At 49.9% G+C, this 20395-nt stretch overlaps 1 protein-coding gene across 2 annotated transcripts in view; it reads left to right on the top strand.

Annotated features, from left to right (window-relative positions):
- EVA1C (eva-1 homolog C) overlaps window positions 1-20395 on the top strand; it is a 69586-nt gene that overhangs the window by 24086 nt on the left and 25105 nt on the right. The window contains exons 2-4 of one of the 2 annotated variants that reach the window (XM_080824697.1): window positions 9047-9243; window positions 12047-12170; window positions 19584-19736. In XM_080824697.1, coding sequence (XP_080680823.1) covers window positions 9047-9243; window positions 12047-12170; window positions 19584-19736 — 474 coding nt within the window. The remainder of the gene's footprint in view (window positions 1-9046; window positions 9244-12046; window positions 12171-19583; window positions 19737-20395) is intronic. The other variant, XM_080824698.1, reaches the window with a different exon arrangement.

The raw sequence follows: 20395 nt of genomic DNA, 5'->3' as shown, positions 1-20395 counted from the left end.
CCTTCTAGTACATGCACACTCTCCTCTGGGAAGAGAAATGACATGCTGACCATCATATAAGGTGCCCTACTTATGCTGTCTCTCATCACTTGGGCATCAACCCTCTAAAGTATGCATAAGTCTCTGGTTGTAGAGCTGAGGTCTAAAGAGGTTCTACTCAACATCCTCAAGGAAGCATCTGATGTGAGCAGGTTCAGAGCCTGAATTCCCCTTGTCATAGCCTATGGCCACCACCTCTGTGCTTTGGAGCTTCTGATCCAGGCCCAACACTCTCTGGGGTGGAGAACACACACCACCCCGTGTGTGCACAGCCCCACACCCTCTCCCATATCCATCAGTATATAGAAACAAGTATATTGCCTGTCTGGGAGCATTCCGTCCAAGCCCACTAGTCTCTTCTTCCCACTTTTGCTAATGCAGTTTTTAAAAGTCAGTGGCATTGTGGAACGTGGTGACTAATTAATGAGACCTCTAGTCCCTTTTAACTTGTTAGTAATTTAACTCACTTTAATTGTAGCAAGGTCTTAACTCAAAGAGATGACTTCCCGGAAGAGAACTGGAGGCCATGTGAAATGGTGTCAACAATACACATCACAAGCCAAGGAAGTGTGTTTGGTGAAAGTTTTGGGTACTTCTCAAAGTCCTGCCAGCTTTCTACTTAACATAATACCGATTGAGAAGATGCTGGAGTATTAGACCAGGTAGACTAGCTGCTGAAATAAACAACTCCCAAATCTTAGGGGACTAACGAAATAAAGGATTAGTTCTTACTCATGCTGTGATCCAGTGTAATTGGAAAAAGGGAAAGGCTATGCTCCATGCAGTCATTCAGGGACCCAATGCCTTCCATCTTGTGCCTCCCCCATCTTTTCTGGGTCCTCAGAGCTGTCCTTGTCCCTTCTGTCTTCCATATGTGACAGCAGATGGGGAGAGAGAGGGAGTAGAGGTCATACAATCTCAAGGGCCAGATCTGAAAGTGACAAACATCACTTCCGCCGTCTTTCCATTGGCCAGAACTTTCCACTGGCCCACATGATGGTAAGTGGGAGTGGAAAGTGTGCCCCTCCCCCACGCTCAGGAGAAAATATATAGTCCCTACCCCATCTAGACCCTCAGTTCACCTTCTGTCCTCCTCTATTCTCTTTTGGGGCCAGGATCTAAGCTCATCACTTAAGTTCAGAGAGCTACCTTTGGAGGTCCCTAGCCTTTGTGATTCCCCCTCAAACACCTAAGACACATGCTGATGGCTCTTGTCTTCATAATTAACCTCCAGGTTCAACTTTCCTGTGGCAAACCTGGGCCTAGAGAAATGACTTAAAGTGACTTCCCTTTTTGATCTTAACGCTCTTGGGTGTGTGGTGCCCAGTCATGAGCCCTTCATCCATTGTGGGGCCTTTCCTGCACTCTTTGAGACTCTGACTCATTGCCCTAAAGCCTCATGGACTGCCCCCTTGTTCCTGCTTTTGCCAATTCTCTGAACACACTCACAAACACAAAAGAAAAAAAAAACTTTTCTGGAAAAGAACTTCAAACATGTAGAAACACCTTTGAGTATTTGTGAATAAAAGGGTGTAGTCTCTTATCTAAAGCATTAATGGATTGGATGGTTCTGCTCTATTATGTAAGTGGAGGAGGGTAGCAGGGCCAGCAGAATTGAATTCTACCCTCTTCCCAGAAGGAAGATGGGGAAATTGGCCTCTTGTGATTAGGGGACTTCAGCATACGGATGTTGGGCCAGCAACTGATGTACTTGTATCCTGTGCTTAGAGTGACTCAGCATCAGCCCCTGGGAAACCTGGACTCTCGAGGAGGGGCTCTGACTTCAGAAAAGAAAGGAGGAAGAATTTGTAGCTTCTTTGGCCTGTTCTAAATCTTAGTAATATTGTAAACCTTAATTATTTTTTAAAGGTTTTGTTTTTAAGTAATCTTTACATCTAATGTGGGGCTCGGGCTTTGAGCCCCGAGATCAAGAGTCTCGTGCTCCACTGACCGAGCCAGCCAGGCGTCCCATAAACTTTAATTATTTTGAAAAAGGAAACAGAGAGAGAAGAAGAAGAGAGGAAGAGGAAGAAAGGAAGGGAAGGAGGGAAGGAAGAAGGGAGGGAGGAAGGGGAGGGAGGAGGGAGGGAGGAAAGGAGGAAAGAAGGAAGAAAGGAAGGAAGGAAGGAAGGAGGGAAGGAAAATTTTTGTTCCCCTCAAGCTGAGCAGTGACATTTCTGGACCATGAGGGTAGCTACTGGGCTAGGTACTTGTCTCTGAATTGATCGTCTTACCATCACTGCTCAGAGCAGACAAGGCTGACGGGGAATGCAGTTTGATTTGCAAGCCACCAAAGAGTTCTGTGTAAATCTGTGTTCTTCAGGGTTGACAGTACAATAACAATCCCCTCAGCTGGTGCTGTGGGTTATGGCTGATAAAAATGCTGAGCCATTATATCACCTGATCCTCACCATAAAACACGGACACCAATGCGGAGAGAGGATGGGCACAGTCACACACCTTAATCCCACTATGAGCCCTGCACTTGGGCATCTCATCCTCTGCTCCCTGCTCCTTCTCCCTGTCCCCCAACACTGCAGAATCATTCTGAAACCATATGGGATTCTGAAGTGCCTTCTGAAATCATGCAACTTAAATGCAGCTGTCAGCACTGACTGTGGTATATGAAACTCTGTTTCCTTAAGAATGATGTGCTTGGGGATGCCTGGGTGGTGCAGTCAGTTAAGTGCCTGACAGTTGGTTTTTGGCTCAGGTTGTGATCTCAGGGTCATGAACTCAGGGTCGTAGGATCGAGCCCCACATCAGGCTCCATGCTCAGTGTGGAGTCTGCTTAGGATTCTCTCCCTCCCTCTCCCTCTGCCCCTCCCGCTGTGCTGTCTCTCTAATAAATAAATCTTTAAAAAAGAATGATGTGCTTAACAATAACACTCAGATGATTCATGCAAAAGAATAAGAAGGGAGGGCTGGTCAATTATGAGTGAGGGAATCTACCTCCCATTTTTGATGTTTGACAGCTGCTGTACACATTGGCGTATCTGAAGTCCTACAGGGAAAGAACTGTGTTTGCCTTGTTTTAACCCATACACCCCAAGCTCCTTTTGCTATAACACCTCCTTTCTCCCCTGCATAATGTTTCTTCCTCTCATAGAACACTTCAGGAGACATCCATGACTCCTTGAAAATCAATCATTTACATTCTGGTCATTCTCAGGTCACTGGAATATTTCTTGATCAATGGGTTTTCCTTGTAAAGGTGATGGGGATGAGAATCTTAAGAGCGACCTCCCCTCGTCTTTCTGAAGACAGATGAGAGCTCCTGTCACTCTTAGGGACTCCTTCCACATGAAATATCCATCTACATTTTTAAAAAAGGACAACATAAAAGTCTTTATCTAAACTATTCTAAGATTTGCCCAATCCAACCAGACCTTTCAAGATGATCTTTGAGGAAAGTTCGAGCCATGGCCATTGCTGTGGGAACTTCTGCTGGTACTGAGTGGGGATTCACCAGGAGAGGATCTTGGAGTTAAACATAAGTTGTACCTTGGCCCCTCAACCATGTGAAGCTAACAAGGATCCACAGAAGGAAGGAAGGAAGGAAGGAAGGAAGGAAGGAAGGAAGGAAGGAAATATATATTTTTAAAGGGATCCACAGAGAATTTCCAGGCCAAGCCAGGCTTTAAGAACTGATTTCTTAACAGTTTGCTCTTCTGCCATCCTTCAGGGCAGTAAATACTGGCCCACACATATAAAACTTGACCCAGAGCTCTGCCTGAGCCTATTAAGAAATAAAGTATTTTTGACTAATCCAGCATGATGCAGTGTTTGATTGAGAGAGAACCATGAACAAGAAGCTACACTGGTAGTCATTCTTTAAAAGGGAACTCATTTGAACCAGCCAAGAAACCAAGGTGTGGAGAAGCTAAGCGCTGGAGTCTGAATGTTAGTCTGATTTTTGGAGTCCCTCCAAAATTCGTAGGTTGAGATCCTAACCCCCAAAGGTGATGCTATTGGGTGATTAGGTCACTGGGGTGGAGTCTCTATGAATGAGATTCCCTAATCCCATTAATATATTATAAAAGATGTGCCACAGAGTTCCCTAGCCCCTGTACCATGTGAGGACACGGCAAGATGGCCCCAGCTCTGAACCAGGAAGAGGGACCTAACTAAAATGCAATCATGCTGGTGCCTTGATCTTGGGCTTTCTGCCTTGAGAACTATGAGAACTGAATCTCCCTTGTTTATAAGCCACCTGATCTGTGGTGGTTTGTTGCAGCAGCTTGAATGGACTAAAACACTAAGTCACGTATTGAGCAATGCAAAGGGTGTGTGCTCACTGGGACAGCGCACTGGAAAGACTGAGAGACGGTCATCTGTCACCTGCCTCTTGTTAGAGGTCAACCTTGGCAGCAGGCTCCCGCTCCATCCCAGCTCCTGCCTTTATCCAGGGAGATGTCTGTTCCAGAGGTCGCCCTCATTTCCAGCAACCTCCCCTTCCTCCCACTTCTCACACTCTCTTCCGTGGCTGTCTCTTAGACATTTCCATTGTCTGCAACTGCTCCACCTTGAAATCCCTTGGGGCACAACCTCTTACCTCTTCAGCCTGCTGGAGCGGTTGCACCCAATCTCACCTTGTTGGGTCTCAGCACACCTCTATTCCCTTGGGCCTCCCCAGTGCTCATTTCCTAGCATGGAGTCCACACTCCAATATTGCAACCACCCTCTTGCTAACAGCCACTTTCGAATGTGTTCAAAGTCCACCTACAGTAAAAAATATAATTTACATACGACATAGGGCTCATCTACATATGTATTTACACACACAGATGCATACATAGGTCTCTCCTAGCTTTAACTCGATCATAGTTACTTAAAAATCTGACCCCAGACATCAGTTCTTATAAATTTAGCCCTGTGTCTCTCCTCATCTTTACCAAGATGTCGCAAGAGTCGTCTGTATAAACTGTGTTGGTTCCTAGGGCTGCTGTAACGGATCACCACACACTTGGTGGCTTAAAACAGCAGAGATTTATTTTCTTATAGCTCTGGAAATCAGAGGTCAAGTTTCCCTTGCCTTTTTCATTTTCTGGAAACCACCTACATTCTTGGGCTCATGGCTGCGTCACTCCCACCTCTGGTTCCACTGACACATCTTTTTATCAACTTTGACCTTTTTAGGAGGACCTTGGAGATTATATGGAGCCTTTCAGATCCTCCAGGATCACCTTCCCATTTCCAGATTTCTAACTTAATCACAACCTCAGAGTCCCTTTTACAATGAAAAGAAATATGTTTCTAGGCTCTGGGGATGGGGATCTGGGGACATCAGTGGGAGGGCACTATTCTGACTACCCCAAGAGCCATCTGGGATTTCCTCAATTTCCACTTAACTTTTCAACCTTTTCCAACCTGACTAGTGTCCCCACTCACCATCCCAAATGTCTCTCAAAAGGTCCTTGACATCCTCTGTGTTGCTGAAAACCAGGGGTAGTTCTAATTTGTCCTTCTTCCTGACCTCTTAGCAGCTTCTGACATTGTGGGCCAATCAGAATGAGGTGTGGAAAGCACCCTGAGGTGTGAGGGCAAGTGGCCCATCTTCATGAGGGCATCTTCCACCATTACTCTAGAGTACATCTGGCGTGGATATGATCAGCTGTAGAACATTCTCCCACCACTGCCCTTGACCTATCAGTCCTCCATAGGCTGCGCAGTGTCTAGACTTTCTTCATTGGTTAAAAAGCTTTGGTCAGATAACTGTAGGTAAAGGGTTTTTCCTAAACAAACAGTTTTATTTACCCACCAAAAGTGCACCTATCGCAAATGTGTAGCTAGGTGAACTTTCATAAAGTAAAACTTGTATCCACCCTTCAGATCGAAAAAAAGTTTTGCCAGCTCATCCTCCTGTCCCCTCCCTGTCACAAACCCCTGTCCTCCCAAAGGTAAAACTCTTCTGGGGAAGCCTGGTGGTTTTAATTTTTTTCTTTTAAATAGACTTTCATTTGTTGAGTCGTTTTAGGTGCATGACAAAACTGAATGGAAGATACAGAGAATCCCCAAATATCTGTAGTCCCTATGCAGGCACAGCCTCCCCCCTGCCCCCCTGCCCCACCCCTGCTATCAACATTCCCCATCAGAGTGGTAGATGTATTACAATTGATGAACCTGCATTGACGCATCAGAACATGGACCAAAGTCCATAGTTTACTTTGGGTTCCCTCTTGGTGCTGTGTGTTCTGTAGGTTTTGACAACGCGTCATGACTTGTGTCCATCCCCAGAGTATTGTGCAGAGTAGTTCTCTGGCCTCGAAATCCTCCGCGCTCCCCCTGCTCATCCCTCCCTTCCCCCAATTCCCCCAATTCCCCTTCTGACAACCCCTGTCCTTTTTTTCACCATCGCCATAGTTTTGCCTTTTCCACAATGTCATGTCGTTGGATTCGTACAGTCTGTAGCCTTTCCAGATTGGCTTCTTTCACTTAATAATAGGCATTGACATTTCCTCTGTGTCTTTTTGCAGCTTCATAGCTACTTTTGTTTTAGTGCTGAATAATATTCCATTGTCCGGACAGACATGTAGGAACTGGACTGACTCTAGAGCAGATTTTACGGGCGGGGTGTCTTCTTTGTACCTCATGGTGTTAGAACAGACACACCGGCAGAAGGGCCTGGAAGGCCTCCAGAGGCCATTCTCTGCAGTGAGCTTCTGCCTCCCGAACATCGCTCTCAGAATGCCAGTGTGGCGCGCAGTGGGGCTCGGGTCACTGCAATGCACTCAGTCATGTTTTGATGAGATCAAGTTCTGTTCACAGGGGACAGACTGCATGACAAATAGAAGAAAAACAAAGGCCCAAACAACACAGGTTTCTTTTCCACCCATGTAACAGATTGTGGAGAAGGCTCAGAGGATCTTGTCCCTGAATCTGGGACCCAGGCCCCTTCGGTCTTGTGCCTCTGACACCCCCACAGCTGTCTCATTTCCTTCATCTAGCTAGAGTAGCCCCTGGCCGGTTGGACAAGCCATTAAGCCGAAGTCGTGCTCCCAGGATTAATTCAACATCTTAGTCAGTGGGTCATCCGGCATGGTCCTGGTGAACGATGTGGTGACAGATGGACGAGAAAGTTTTATCGATGAGTTTGAAGAGGTCCAGGGGTGGGGGTACCAGCCTGGAGAGTTTGGGGGTGGGTGCTGGCCTGGGGCCGCATCAGGGCGACTCTGAGTTCCTGATGTGTCTCATAAAGGAGACTGGAACTTTCACAACTCATGGCTTTATCAAGGTCCGCCCGTGTGCCCTGCAGGAAGTTGCTGACCTGCCATTGGACCACCTAGGGGTCTCTGCCCAGCCTCTCTCAGTGGCTGGTGGGGAGCACGGTGAGAGTGAGGACATCGTTCCAACAAGCAGGACCCTGACTTCCAGCCCCAGGGCCTGATGTCAGTTTTGCTGCTTGAGCTAGGGTCCGCTTTTCCAAGGGAAACTAACTCAGGGTAGCTGACTTCCTGGTCTTCTTCTTTCAAGGGTGGGAAGGGAAAAGGGAGTTGCGGTGAGAGACCTTGGGTCTGGGTTACATGTAAAGTGGGCACTCCCACGGGCACTCCCACTCTTCGTCTTCAAGTTGGCAAGTGTGACCATCCTATGGCAGATGTCACAGTCCCTTTCACTGTGACTTCCGGGGAAGGCCAGGGAGCCGCAGTGGGTGCCCTTTGCAGAAAACCATGGTCAGAGAGGATTTTGAAAATTCATCAGGGAGGACTTCAGCCCAGGCCGTCTGTGTGGGAATAGGGGAGTTCTGAAACTGCCTTCCTCTGCAACCCCCACCACCCCCTCAGAGGCCACGGGCTGCCAAACCCGGCTCCCACACACCTCACCAGAAAGTCCCTGGCTCCCTTCCCAGCTGCCTTGCAACTGACCTCATGAGGTGTGAGGAGGAGGAAAGGAATCTACATTTCAGATGAACCTTCCTTCCTCCTTTCTGAGAAGTGGTCCAGGCCGCCCACACCTGCCAGGCCGTGCATATGGCTCCTCAGAGCCCAAGGCTCTGTGGCTTGTCCAGCCTGCATGCGAAGTAGCCTGGGACCCTGGGATGAGGAGCTTGTGTTAGTTTTAATCAGGGCTGCTGTAACAAGACTGCAGGCTGGGATGGCTGAGAACAGCAGAAATTCACTCCCTGAGAGCTCTGGAGGCCAGGAGCCTCAGATAAAGGTGTGCCAGGGCCAGGCTGCCTCTGGAAGGTTCTACAGAAGAACATTTCCTTGCCTCTTCTAGCTCATGGTGGCTGCTAGCAATCCTGGGGTTCCTTGGCTTTTAGATCACTCCAGTCTTTACACGGCTGTCTTCCCTCTCTCTCTTCTCTTCTTATGAGAACAACATCACACCTGTCAAGGACCAGCCTACTCCATTATGACCTCATCTTAACTAATCACAACTGCAAGGACCCTATTTCCAAATAAGGGGGCACCTGAGGTTCCCAGTGAACATGAACTTGTGGTGGGACATCGTTCAACCAGTGACAGAGCCCCACCGTCCACCCTTTCCCCTCTCTTCAGAGCAGGCCCTCAGCCCGTGCAGGGTACCCTGCCTCGTTTTTCTCTCCAGGGCCCAGGAGTGGTCACCCCAAAATAAAATGGCATCCTGTCCTTCCAGGAAGGCCCGGCCTAGCTAGAGGGAGATCCGAGAACCCAAATCTCTTCAGGGACAGGCATCGCCATGTCCAAGGGATACCCACTTGGGATTTTTTTCCAGCCGCATAGAAATGGTTCAGGATTTCTTGGCTCCTGGCCAATCCCAAAGGGAACGAGACTTCTGAGCCTTCCAACGGGCCATTCCAGACCAAGGTTTACAACCCAGATGGGAAAATTGGCACCTTCTCCTTTAGCTTCACCTCAAGCCCGTTTCGGGGTCTTCTCCATGGGAGCTGCTAAGGAAACTCCGTCCCCCATCTTCCTGACTGACCCACCCCTTCTCTGGGGGGAGCCGAGGTCCTCCTTTTCAGAAAGCTGGGAAGGAGGGGTGAGTTCCTGGGCCTCTAGTAACCCAGCTGAATATTTTCCAGGTTATCTAACCAAACTCCTGCAAAACCACACCGCCTATGCCTGTGATGGGGACCATTTGAATCTACAGTGCCCTCGGCATTCTACGATAAGTGTCCAATCGGCATTTTATGGGCAAGATTATCAAATGTGTAGTGCCCAGCAGCCTGCCTCCCAGAGGGAAGACCACGTGGCCTGTGTGGCTCCCACCACATTGCAGGTACCGCCCTTTGTAGATGCTTTAAGATGACGAAACGGTTCTCTCTCCCTCCCCCCCTCTCTCTCCCTCCCTCCCTCCCTCTCCCCATCACTCTCTCTCTCTTTCTCTGTATATATGCTTGTGATGACATAGTTCACTCACAGCAAACCTGATCCACGACAACCTCAGTTCATACGAATCACCAATTTCACGTGTGAGCTATTTGCTTCTCAAAAGGATTCGTCACCAAACAAGTCTAAATGGAATTCCTCCTTCCTGGAGAGCTCCCTTAACACACGTGCAGGATGAATTTATCCAGAGGCGTAGTCCCCACTGTGGTAAAGCCAAGTACAGTCGAGTTGGGCTTTGACCTCCGGGACCACCCCTCCCGTCGATCCCCCAGCAGAGAGGGAAGGGCGGGGGTGCTTTAGTGGGAACCACAGGTCCCGTGAGGCCGATGGCCAAGGTCATGATTAGCTTCTCAGAGAAGCACTGGAGGAAGGGAAACCTCAGTCACGGTCATTCTTTACAAAATGGTCTTCTTCTCCAGTTGTAGATGAGGACGTTATTCTGGTTTTAAGCTACTTTGGGCAGCCTCTGCTGATTTGTTCTTCTATCGGAGAGTACCAGGAATTTGCAGAGAGCACCTAATCTCTCTTTCTTTCTCTCTCTCTCTCTCTCTCTTTCTTTCTTTCTTGTTGGCATTAAGGGAAAGATCTGGTACAGGAGGAGGCCAGAGCCAATATTTCAATGGGGATTTTAGACTCCTCCTGGCTCTTTGATTTTTTTCAGCCACAGAAAACGTGGGTGAAGATAAATTGTTGAGGAAGACTAAGGAATAATGCAATTAGCATAAGGCTGTGTAGCTCTCCCTAAGGCCCAAAGAGAAGCCCAAAGGGTATGGTAATGTAAGGATTTTTCAATTTCTCCCACAACTTGTTGCTTCCATTCCAAGCATCTTAGTATCTGGGTAGTCATGTGGTTGGTAAAGGTACCTGCTGAGTAGCCAAAAAGAATGTGTCTGAGTGATTTCCCTCCCAGAGGCCACATGTTGTTTCCAGAGACGAAGTTACTTTCCTTGTGTCCCCAACCCCATTCTGTAGCCCTAGCGGCCTGTGGCCAATCCTTACCCCAACTTCCCTGCCCACCCCGCCCTGGCGCCCAGGCCATCTGCTGCTCTCCCGGGTGCATAAGACGAGCACTGGCGGGTGCCAATAGGACGGGAGTGCCTGTTCTGTGACGGGGCGACCTCCTGGCCCCCTGGAGCTCCCACGCACAGGCGCCACCCTCCCTGCCCAGCATGGGTGCCTGGCTCTGCCAGACAGGCCCGAGGGAAGAGGATGTTTCCATAGCCAAGCAGACAAGTTAGCATTTGTGAACCCGGCTCTGATGTTGTGCAGAAGGTTTGTTTGCCAGAGGCGTCCCTGTGCGTTGCTCTTTCATCCGGAGATCAAGAGAGCCTCTATGTCGTGCCTTTTGACTGGGGCCTGGGAGCTGTGGCAAGGGGCTTCCTCTCCCTCGGAGGGAAGGTGCCCGATGTGGGGGACAACAGGTGTCAGTGTCCACCCAGAAGCCCCTCAGCGGATCTGGCCCGTGGCTGAGGGTCCCCAGGAAGGTGCCCCCCATGCGGTTTTCAGCCGTGACACGGTTCAGGAACAGCCCTGCGTTGAGTCCCGCACTGCGGTTGTGATTACGTACATTGGAGCCCCCCAGGGGCTGAGTCATTTCATGACGACCCTCGGCCACGAGAACGTGTCCCGTCGTCTGAGGGTCCCCTGGGTTTCCCCTGGACATGTTTCCTGATTCCATACACGTCTGCTGGGCCCCTTGAGGGGCTACCTGGTAGGGCCAGCCTCCCCCACGGAGCTGCACCATGAGCTACTAGGAGAGCACGGCGACTCGGACAGCCTCGTGACTGCGCCACATTCAGTCCAACGGGAATAAGTAAATTCTTGGGAAATGTTCCCCGGACTTGGTGTCCTTTTAACAGAACCCGAGTGTAAAGCTTCTGTGACCGTCACGGGCTCCATTTGGGAAATGGAAGAGGGGCAGCGAGGTGCTAGGCTCCTCTGGGACCCCGTGTAGGGTGCTCTGCGAGCTTCTTTGGACCAGGTTCATTCACAAAGGAGTGAGCTGCCCGGAAAAAAATTGAGAGCAAGAGACAGTTGAGGGAAAACGTCTAAGCCCAATGCTCACCGGCAAAGCCTGAGCATCCCACAGAGAAAATCGCTCCAAAAGGAACACATGGGTCCTGTGCCCTTGAGGTTGGCAACGGTGGGAATCAGCTTTTCAGTTTTTATCAGTTGGCCCGTGTTTGGGTTGGGTCTCCAAGGCATCCCCCAAACACGGAGTAGTCCTCTGTGGTCTGTGCCCGGCTGTTTTCTGCGGCTGGAGAGCTCTGGCTGTGATTCCCGACCCCCACAGCGCTCTCGCAGCCCTCCCGGGAGCGACCTCCGAGGCCCGTCTCACCCGCTCTCTGAGCTTCTCAGATCCTGCCCATGTTTCCTGGGGCCTCCCCGATGTGGAACTTTTGCCGACACCGTGCACAGCCCTTCCAGCTGAGACAGGTGGGGGGCTGGTCTTCCGATGGGGCCTGCCACAGGGGGCCAGGTGTCTTGTTCTGGGAAAGACGGGGAGACAGGGAGCAGACCTCATCATGCCCGTACGTGAGCTCTCGCCTTAGACACAGCTCAGCGCAGCTGGAAGGTTCTTTGGGTGGACACCCAGGCCAGACAGACGGAGCCCAGAGCCACCCGGGTTGTGGGATCTCCCAGACACTGCGTGTGGTTTTCAAGCCTATCCCTTTTCTACCCCCTCATTTTAGAAGGTGCTGGACGAATGCCAGAGCCAGCGGGCCTGCCGCCTCCTGGTCCATAGCCGTGTTTTCGGACCTGACCTTTGTCCAGGAAGCAGTAAATACCTCCTGGTCTCCTTTAAATGCCAGCCTAGTAAGTAACGTCTGAGGGGCACAGCGTGTTTCGGGTGTGGCTTCCCTGTTTCATTCACAGCCCTCACGGGGGGGTCTCTGCCAGGGGTATTAGTCCCGCTTAGAAACTTGTTAATAGAGATGTCCTCCCTGTTTTTGTAATAGTTTCTGTGTGTGTGTTGTGTGTGTGTGTGTGTGTGTGGTGTGCACCCGTATATCCACGTGCGTTCTTACAAACCCCTGAGTTTAAAAAATCTTTCCTGGTATGTGAACCCCAGTTGTACCCATGCTAAAGCTATCGGGGTGGCAAGAGGCTGTAATTGCTTTCCCCCCAAACGAGAAGCCACTTCTCCTTTTCAGAGGAAGCCCACCGCCAGCTGCGGGGCTCCTTGCTCTCACGAGAGGGCACAGCTGCCCCCAGAGCCCCTGGTTTCAGATCTCTATGAACTCGCCTCTTTGCTTTCACTAAAGCAGGGGCTCCGTACCCAGTGTCTCTTCCTCGAGGAGAAAGAAAGTGGAAAGTTCTCCGGCTGGCGCAGCCTCTCCCACTCTGATTCTCGCCTTTCTCTCTCCGTTGACTTGTATCACCTGTAACGCACGTTAGTTTTGTGATCAACCCATTGCCAGCCAAAAGGAACTGCTTTCTGGGGAGCAGGTCACACTTAGGGGCATGGCAGGTCAGCCCGAGAGAGGCCACAGGCAACGGCAACCTTAGAGGCTCCTAGGAATCCTTGAAAAAAACTTGTTGAAAAGAAAGCAGTGTTATAGCAACAGCATTTAACCAAAGAATTATGTGCATGGCCATCCCAGCACATCGTTTTTGGTTTTTTTGCATTTTGTTCTCTGTGGGTTTCTGCCTCTGGAGCCCAGCATCCTCCCATTGGCAGCCAGGGTGCTGGGGGTGGGTGAGGCTTCGGGTCACATGCGCATCGCGTGTGGTCTCCAGTGCGCACCTGCAGAGAAAGCACGAGATCCTCTCAGCAAATATCCAGCTTTGCGTCTTTAACCCTTTCCTTGCTGGGGCCCGGATACCTCTGAACGGCCCCTCTGGCTCTTCCCCCGGAATGGGCGTTCAAACGCACGTTCACGCTCACACGCACATACACACCACCACACACTTATGGGGTACGCACGGTCACTCATATATACACAATAGCACGCCTGTGTCTGACATGCATAGACACTGTTACACACGTACTCATGATCATGAACACCCAAAGTAGACCCCAACTTTGCGCCCCGGCAGGGGTCTCCCCAGGAAGTCAGGAAGTCATGGCAACTCCTACCTCACTCGGACGCATCCCTTCTAGATCTCTGTGTTCTTAGTCACGTCCTTCCCATGGCTAAGTCTCCTAAGCAGCCGTCCTCATCCTCCTTCTGTGGTGGGAATGACAACCTTCTTTTAAAGTGGCCCTTGTTGGGACACCTGGGTGGCTCAGTGGGTTAAAGCCTCTGCCTTCGGCTCAGGTCATGATCTCAGGGTCCTGGGATCGAGCCCCACATCAGGTTCTCTGCTCAGCAGGGAGAGCCTTCTTCCCCCTGCCTCTCTGCCTACTTGTGACCTCTCTCTCTCTCTGTCAAATAAATAAATAGAATCTTTAAAAAAAACAAATAAAGTGGCCCTTCTTCTAAATGTTAAGGATTGGAGAATCCAGGTGGTGGGAATATGCCCATCTATTGTGATAGTCTCTCACATTTTCTATACGTTGGAAGTTTTTCGTAATCAAAAGGTCCTTTTAGAGGACCAGCCTCTAAAAGGGGTTAAAAGGCCCTTGTGAGATTGACAGAACTTTGACCCTACGTCAGTGCTGGACCACAGCCTTATTCCCGCACCGAGCAAGGAGGTCTGATCGCTGATTTCGTTTCAGCAAACCACTTACGAAGCCTCTGCTGTGCACAGGTGTCAGGCCAGCTGCTGGGCGTGAAGACCGCTCTCGGGTTTTGTGGAAGTTTCTTAGATGGTGGTTCCGTGTGGGACAGCTCCCGACCTCCCTCCATGTAGCGACCCTTTACCGCATCTTCACACAGCTGCTTCCTTGTTGTCCTTTAGGTTCTAGCAAATGTCACCTTTCTCCGGAAAGACCTGTTCAAAAAATATCTCCGTGGGAGCCCTGCTGTCTTGGTACTGGGCAGGTCCATCTGGGGGAGTTGACCCCAGCAGGGGTGCAGAGAAGGCATTCCTGGCAGGTGATGGTGGGGCTGAGGACCGCGGGTTGAGGGGCGAGCATAGAAGGAGCCCTCCGTGCGGAAGCCTGTGGCCAGAAGGAGCAGGGAGCTCTGGGGGGCAAGCAGGAGCACCGGCCAGGGAGCCGGCCAGGACCCCCGGGGCCCTGATGGCCAAGGAAGGAGGTGGATTCTTTCTTTAAACAGGGAGGGTGTGTGGCTGGGGTTTTTAAATGCCCCCTGGTTGCCCTGTGTGGTAATAGATTAGGGCCAGAGCCCTTGTGTCTTAGTCTGTTCGAGCTAGTGTAACAAAATGCTGCAAACTGGGAGGCTTATAATCAACAGAAGTTCATTTCTTATTGTTCTGGGGGCTGTGGAGACCAAGATCGAGGTGCTGGCCGATTTGGTATGTGCCGAGGGCCCCTTTCCTCCACCAATGGCTGTCTTTTTGCTCTAACTACCTTGGCAGAAGGGATAAGAAATCTCTCTGGGGTCTCTCTCATGGAGGGCATTAATCCCCTCGTGACCCAAGCCCCTCCCAAAGGCCCCACCCCCTAATACCATCAAGTTGGGCATTAGGATTTCAACTTGAGTTGAAAGGGGACGCGGTTCGGACCAGAGGACTTTGGGTAGCGGAGACATCGGTGACCTGAGGCCCTGCAGGTTAGGAGACGCCCCTGCTGCTGCTGTGGGGTGGGGAAGGAGGAAGGGAGGGGCCCCCACATGCTCCAGCCTCTTTTTCTGCCCCCCTCCTCGCCCGGAGGCCCTTTGTCTCCGGTGCCAGCCCGAGCGTGACACTGATTGTTCGAAGGGGTACCCAGCTGCACCCGGGGCTACGGGGACACAGCCCCCATCCCAAGTGCCAACTATGTGCATCTCTCCCCGGCCCTGCCTGCGGGCAGTGAAACCTGCCACCGTGGGAGCCTTTACGCCGGGGAGCTGGGCCAACGCTGGCCTGTTGGCTGGTCTGGGAGCTGTTTTACAGGGACGCTGGCTCCGTGAATCAAATGTCATGTGAGGATAATGCACTTCCCGCACGGGGGTAAGGAGTGTGTGAGTACAGTGCTGTGTAGATGAAAACTACAGTGCTGTTCATAAGAGGCTTAGCCCGGGCTTGTCATGTGGGTGCTCTCAGGGACCAGTGGTCGTCACTCCAGGGGGCAGATTAAAGTCGTCCTTGTTGAGGATGGGAGTGACTGGAAGGCAGTGAGACACCAGGTGTTGGGGGACTGGGCTGGGGTCTGCCCCGGATGCAGGCAAGAGCAGGACACGCTGCCTGAAGAGAATTAAAAAAAAAAACAAAAAACAACCACACATTAGAAGTGACTAAATCTCTGTGTGTTGAGAACATCACCATGCATGACCGTCCTAAGGAACATCGGTGATCGCACGTTCTCATCGCGGCAGGTGATGCTGCCCACCCCTGCGGATATGCAGGTGCATATCTGTGTTATTAAGGAGGACCAGCCTAGCCCCTGCTTGGCAGAATTAGGGGTCGGGGCGTCTTGTTACTGCTGTCCTTGAAGAAGAGTCCTGGCGGTCCTTCTGCCTGGGCTCCTATCACTGTCCCCATCCACACCCATGAGGAAGCTTCTGGAAGGCTCCCCACACCCCCACCCCTGCCCCGCCCCACCTTGTCTAATTTGAAGCCATCGAGCACTCTCACCCAGCTCTAAAACAAATTCTCTTTCTCTACCCAAAGTAGCCATTTGTAGCGGTCCCATTGTTTTTAGGACCCAGAAGTGTCACTCTTAGGTGACAGTGAATCAGCACATTCCCAAGGAACCAAGTGACTCAACATCACACAGGCTAACCCCAAGCATGTAATGTGACACTCACAGGCCCCTCCATTCCAGGAGATGATTGGCCCGTAATCTGGGGACAGCATCACCGGAGGCCTTAGAGTACGGCGTTGTGTTACTCTGGGTGGGTTTGGCCCGCACGGAGACCTCCTTTAATGAATGGGCCTTAGTACCTCTGAGAGGTGGTGGCTGAGAAGTACATTTCATGACAAGCCTTGAGAAATCTCTTCTAATTTTTAAAAATTCTGAGAAAGGAAGGAAGGAAGGGAGAGAGGGAGGGAGGGAGGGAGGGGGAGGAAAGGAGGGGGGAAGGGAGGGAGGAAGGAAAAGAAAAAGAAAAAAAGAAAAGAAGAGCCAATCCTGTTGAACAGGAAAGCTTCCAATGTGCTGGATTAGGCTTGGTTTTCATCCTTTTTGGCGAGCTCTACCACTGGAAGGCATTCTTAACATTCTTCAGTATCCCCCAGTCCGAAGGGGGCTTGGGCTCTCTTGGTGTGTCTACCCGTGCCCTCTGATCTGCATCAAAGGCCATCGTTCATTCTGGGCCTTTGAAGTAAGGCAGTATTTTGGTGTTGGTGGGATTTAGCATTTATTCGCCAAAAACACTGAAAATCTCAGTGTTTGCGGATGTGACTCACCAAAATCAAACCCTCTGATGTCAGGGTCAGACTCAGTGTCCTTTCTGTTTAGCAAAAGAAAACAAAGCTTTTCTTGGCTTTAGGTTTAAACGGTTGGGTAAAGATTCCAGCGACCGGGTGAAGGGCATTCTAGACATCGCTTCGTCACCACTTAGATTTCCCCTCCTCTGCTAGTTCCTCGTGTGTTCAACCACGAGCATCTGCAACCCGGTTTCTGTTTCACGCCTTTCATTAATCTTGAGTGTTCCATCATCACAGATTAAGGGACGGTGCCAAAATTTATCAGCTGATGGTATACTGAGATCCGGAATTTCTAATCTCAATCTGAAGTGAGATTTCCTCACTGTTCTTCTCCTCTTGGTGTAGAAAGGCACAGGAATTCACACGTTAAAGAAAAAGGTAGACTTTACATTTAGGGATTATTTTTGTTCGTGTTTTAAGTTTGGGGCTTGAACATCAGCGATGCCAGGATGTGCAAGTCCCATGGCCAGGCCACTGTTGCCCTAGTGTTAACCCTTCCTGACTTCCTAGAAGGCTTCTGGGCGGGGGGTGCTTTCAAATTGGTTTGATTACAAGGCATAGGAAGGAAAAATTTTACATTTTGGCCCAGCACAACACACACAAAACTCAAAAGGTTTTTTTTAATTATAGAATAATGTTATTCCTTGTTTGCGTGATGTACTTTGATGCTTTCTAAACTCTTCTTTGTTTTTTTTAAATTGCAGGTCACAAATGACTAAACTGATTTCCTGAGTAGAATAGAATAGAATAGGCCTCAAATCACAGTTTGAAAAACTTTTGCTTGAGGTGTATGAGGGATCTGGGTGGGAATGGCCTGCACCTTCCATCCAAACACATGAGTGAGTCAGAGAAGTGAAAGTGGGGGTTGGAGAGTGGTCACGAGGGGTAGTCATCGGGGATAGTCTTTGGGGGTGGCCATGGTGGTAGTGGTCATGGGGAACGGACATGAGGGTGGTCATGGAGGAAGATCATCAGGGTGGTCATGGGGTATGGTCTTTGGGGGGTGGTCACAGTGGTAGTGGTCATGGGAGTGGTCATGGGGGATGGTCATGGAGCTGGTCATGGGGAATGGTCATGGGGAACGGCTTTAGAAGGGGTAGTAATGGGAGGGATAGTCGTGGGAGAGTAGATATGGGGGGTGCTATTTTTCTTTCTTCTTGATACTTTCTTCCTCCCCATCCTAGACAGTCCACGGTAGCCTGAGTAGCTCCTATGATTTAGCTCCTTTTGGCTTGTTTGGCTGAAAAATGTTCCTATTTGCTCTGCAGTTGCCATTTCAAAGTAGAAAAATCTAGTAGTAATACAGTGATTTTTTTTTTTCCTTACAAAATGTTGGGGAGGTGGGGAGAGGAGAACCACACATGCAAACAAATGACCATAGTCTCCTTTGTGTTTTGCTTTGTTTTGATTTTGCAAAGTTTAAGGTAAGTGGCAGACTAGGAAAAGATACTTGTAACACCTAATAGAGGAAAGTTAGCATCCAGAACATATGAATCACTGCTACAGTGTCTAAAAATCCAAAACACAACACACCAAGGATATGAAGAGGGTGTTCCCAAGAGAGTTGTTTTGAAGATGAGATTCACTGGTACATTTAAAGATCTTAGAACAGGGCTTAATCCAGAGGATGAGCTCAATAAATACTAGCTTTTGTAATTTTTGAAATATCTTTATTGAAGTGCCATTTACATAGCATAAATTTCACCCATTGTAAGTGTGCCATTCAGTGATTTTCAGCAAACGGGCTGAATAATGCCACCATCACCACTGTCCAGCTATAGAACATTTCCATCATCTCAAAAATGTCCCGTATTCATTGTCGTCATTTCCCTTTGATCCCAAACCTCAGCCCCAACAGAACCACTCACCTACATTCTGTCTCTATGGGTTTGCCTTTCCTGGAGATCTCAACAAAATAGAATCATACAATACCTGACCTATGTGTCTGGAGTGTTAACGATGATTGCTTTTAAAAATCAAATCATTATGAAACAAGGTTATTAATGGAATGCTTTTCCAGTATGTTCTTTAAAAAAAAAAAAACCAATCAACTATATTTTCATCAGCTGTGCATGTACAGTGTGAATGCTGTGTGACATTGCAAAGGGAAATGTTACTGTGGTCAGTAAATTACAGAGACACACAGACCCTTCCCTAAATTCTTTGGGAACAAACCTGGTGCGGGTTGTCATAGGGTAGCACAGACCACAGCAGCCGACCGTTGTTTGTTCCTGGATCACCAGACTGGGGGCAGGAAAAAGGGACTCTTCACAAGACACATGCCCTGTGCTTTCCCTTTCCTAGCCAAGGAAATCATTTGCTTTTACGTCATCTCTCTTTTTATATATGGAAATGGGCGTGCTAGGATGTTAGGAAATCTGGTGGTGAGGTTTAATTGGGCGCTCTCCAGAAGTTCAATCTGCAATCAGGTAATTCCTGATCTTTACCCCTGTGGGTCCAAGTCAACATTTGAGGAAAGGCTCCCTACAATTAAGGAATGTGTGACCTCAAGTGGAGAGAGAGAGAGGAGAGAGAGAGAGACATCCTTTATGGCCAGGCCCATCCCCAAACCGAGAGCCCAGCGAGGCCAGTGGGCCCTGTCTTCTCTTCCTGCCTCTTCCTGTCATTCCCCCCTCTTCCTGAAGAGGGCGCTTATTCCAGGGTCAGACCCCACCACGGGTGGGGCTGTTCCCACTGTCCTTCCCAGGAAGCAGCTCCAGGGGGTGGATGAGCGCGGCCAGGGGTTGGGCAGAGCTCCCCGATTCCTCCTGAGGGAAGCTGATGGTGCTGCTATTTTTGTTTCTGCTTCAGATGAACTAAAAAACAAAACCGTATGTGAAGACCAGGAGCTGAAGCTACACTGTCACCCTTCCAAGTTTCTCAACATCTACTCGGCGAGCTATGGCAGGAGGACCCAGGAGAGGGACACCTGCTCCTCAGAAGCAGAGCGGCTCCCCCCCTTTGGTACGTGGCTTCATGGGGCTATCTCATTCGGTGCCAAGGGGATTGGGACTCTGGCCAGTACCTGGATTAGAAGGAAAGTCAAGGGCAGGGAGGAACCACCCCCAGGGTGCCACCTCCTTCTGCCCCACATTCCCAAATCTGTCCATTGTTTAGTCGTTTCACATCAAGTAGTTATTGAGCACCGGCTGTATGCAGGGTCCTGTTCTATGGGTGGAGGAGTCGTCAGTGACCAACACAGGGTCTTCATGGAACTTCATGGAATTTCCAGCTGTGCACAAAGTGGTTGCGAGAGAATGAACAAATCAAAGGAGTTCACTCGTCATATTTCAGGTGCACACAAGTGCTAAGGGGTAAAGCACACTGTGGAAGGGAAATAGGGGAGGCTGGGCTGTGCTTCAGAGAGGCCTGGCTTTGCAGGGTCACTGGCATGCTGAGCAGAGACTTAAAGGAGGAGACCTGCGGGATCTGTACCTGGGGATGGCGTTTGGGTAGGGAGAAGAGCCTGGACTATAACTGGTTGTATAGGGTTGAGGGGAGCTCAGGGAGTCATTCTTCTTAGGGGTCTGCAGTCTAGAGCCAAGAGGCGATGGCCAGGATGTGGGGCTGGAAGCTGCCCCCATCAAAGTCACCCAGTGTTATGATTAGTCATGGCTTCCCAG

The sequence above is a fragment of the Martes martes genome, assembly GCF_963455335.1.
Source record: "Martes martes genome assembly, chromosome: 1".
Taxonomy (NCBI): Eukaryota; Metazoa; Chordata; class Mammalia; order Carnivora; family Mustelidae; genus Martes; species Martes martes.
Note: the sequence above shows the minus strand (reverse complement) of the source record. Positions and strands in the feature narration are given on the sequence as shown.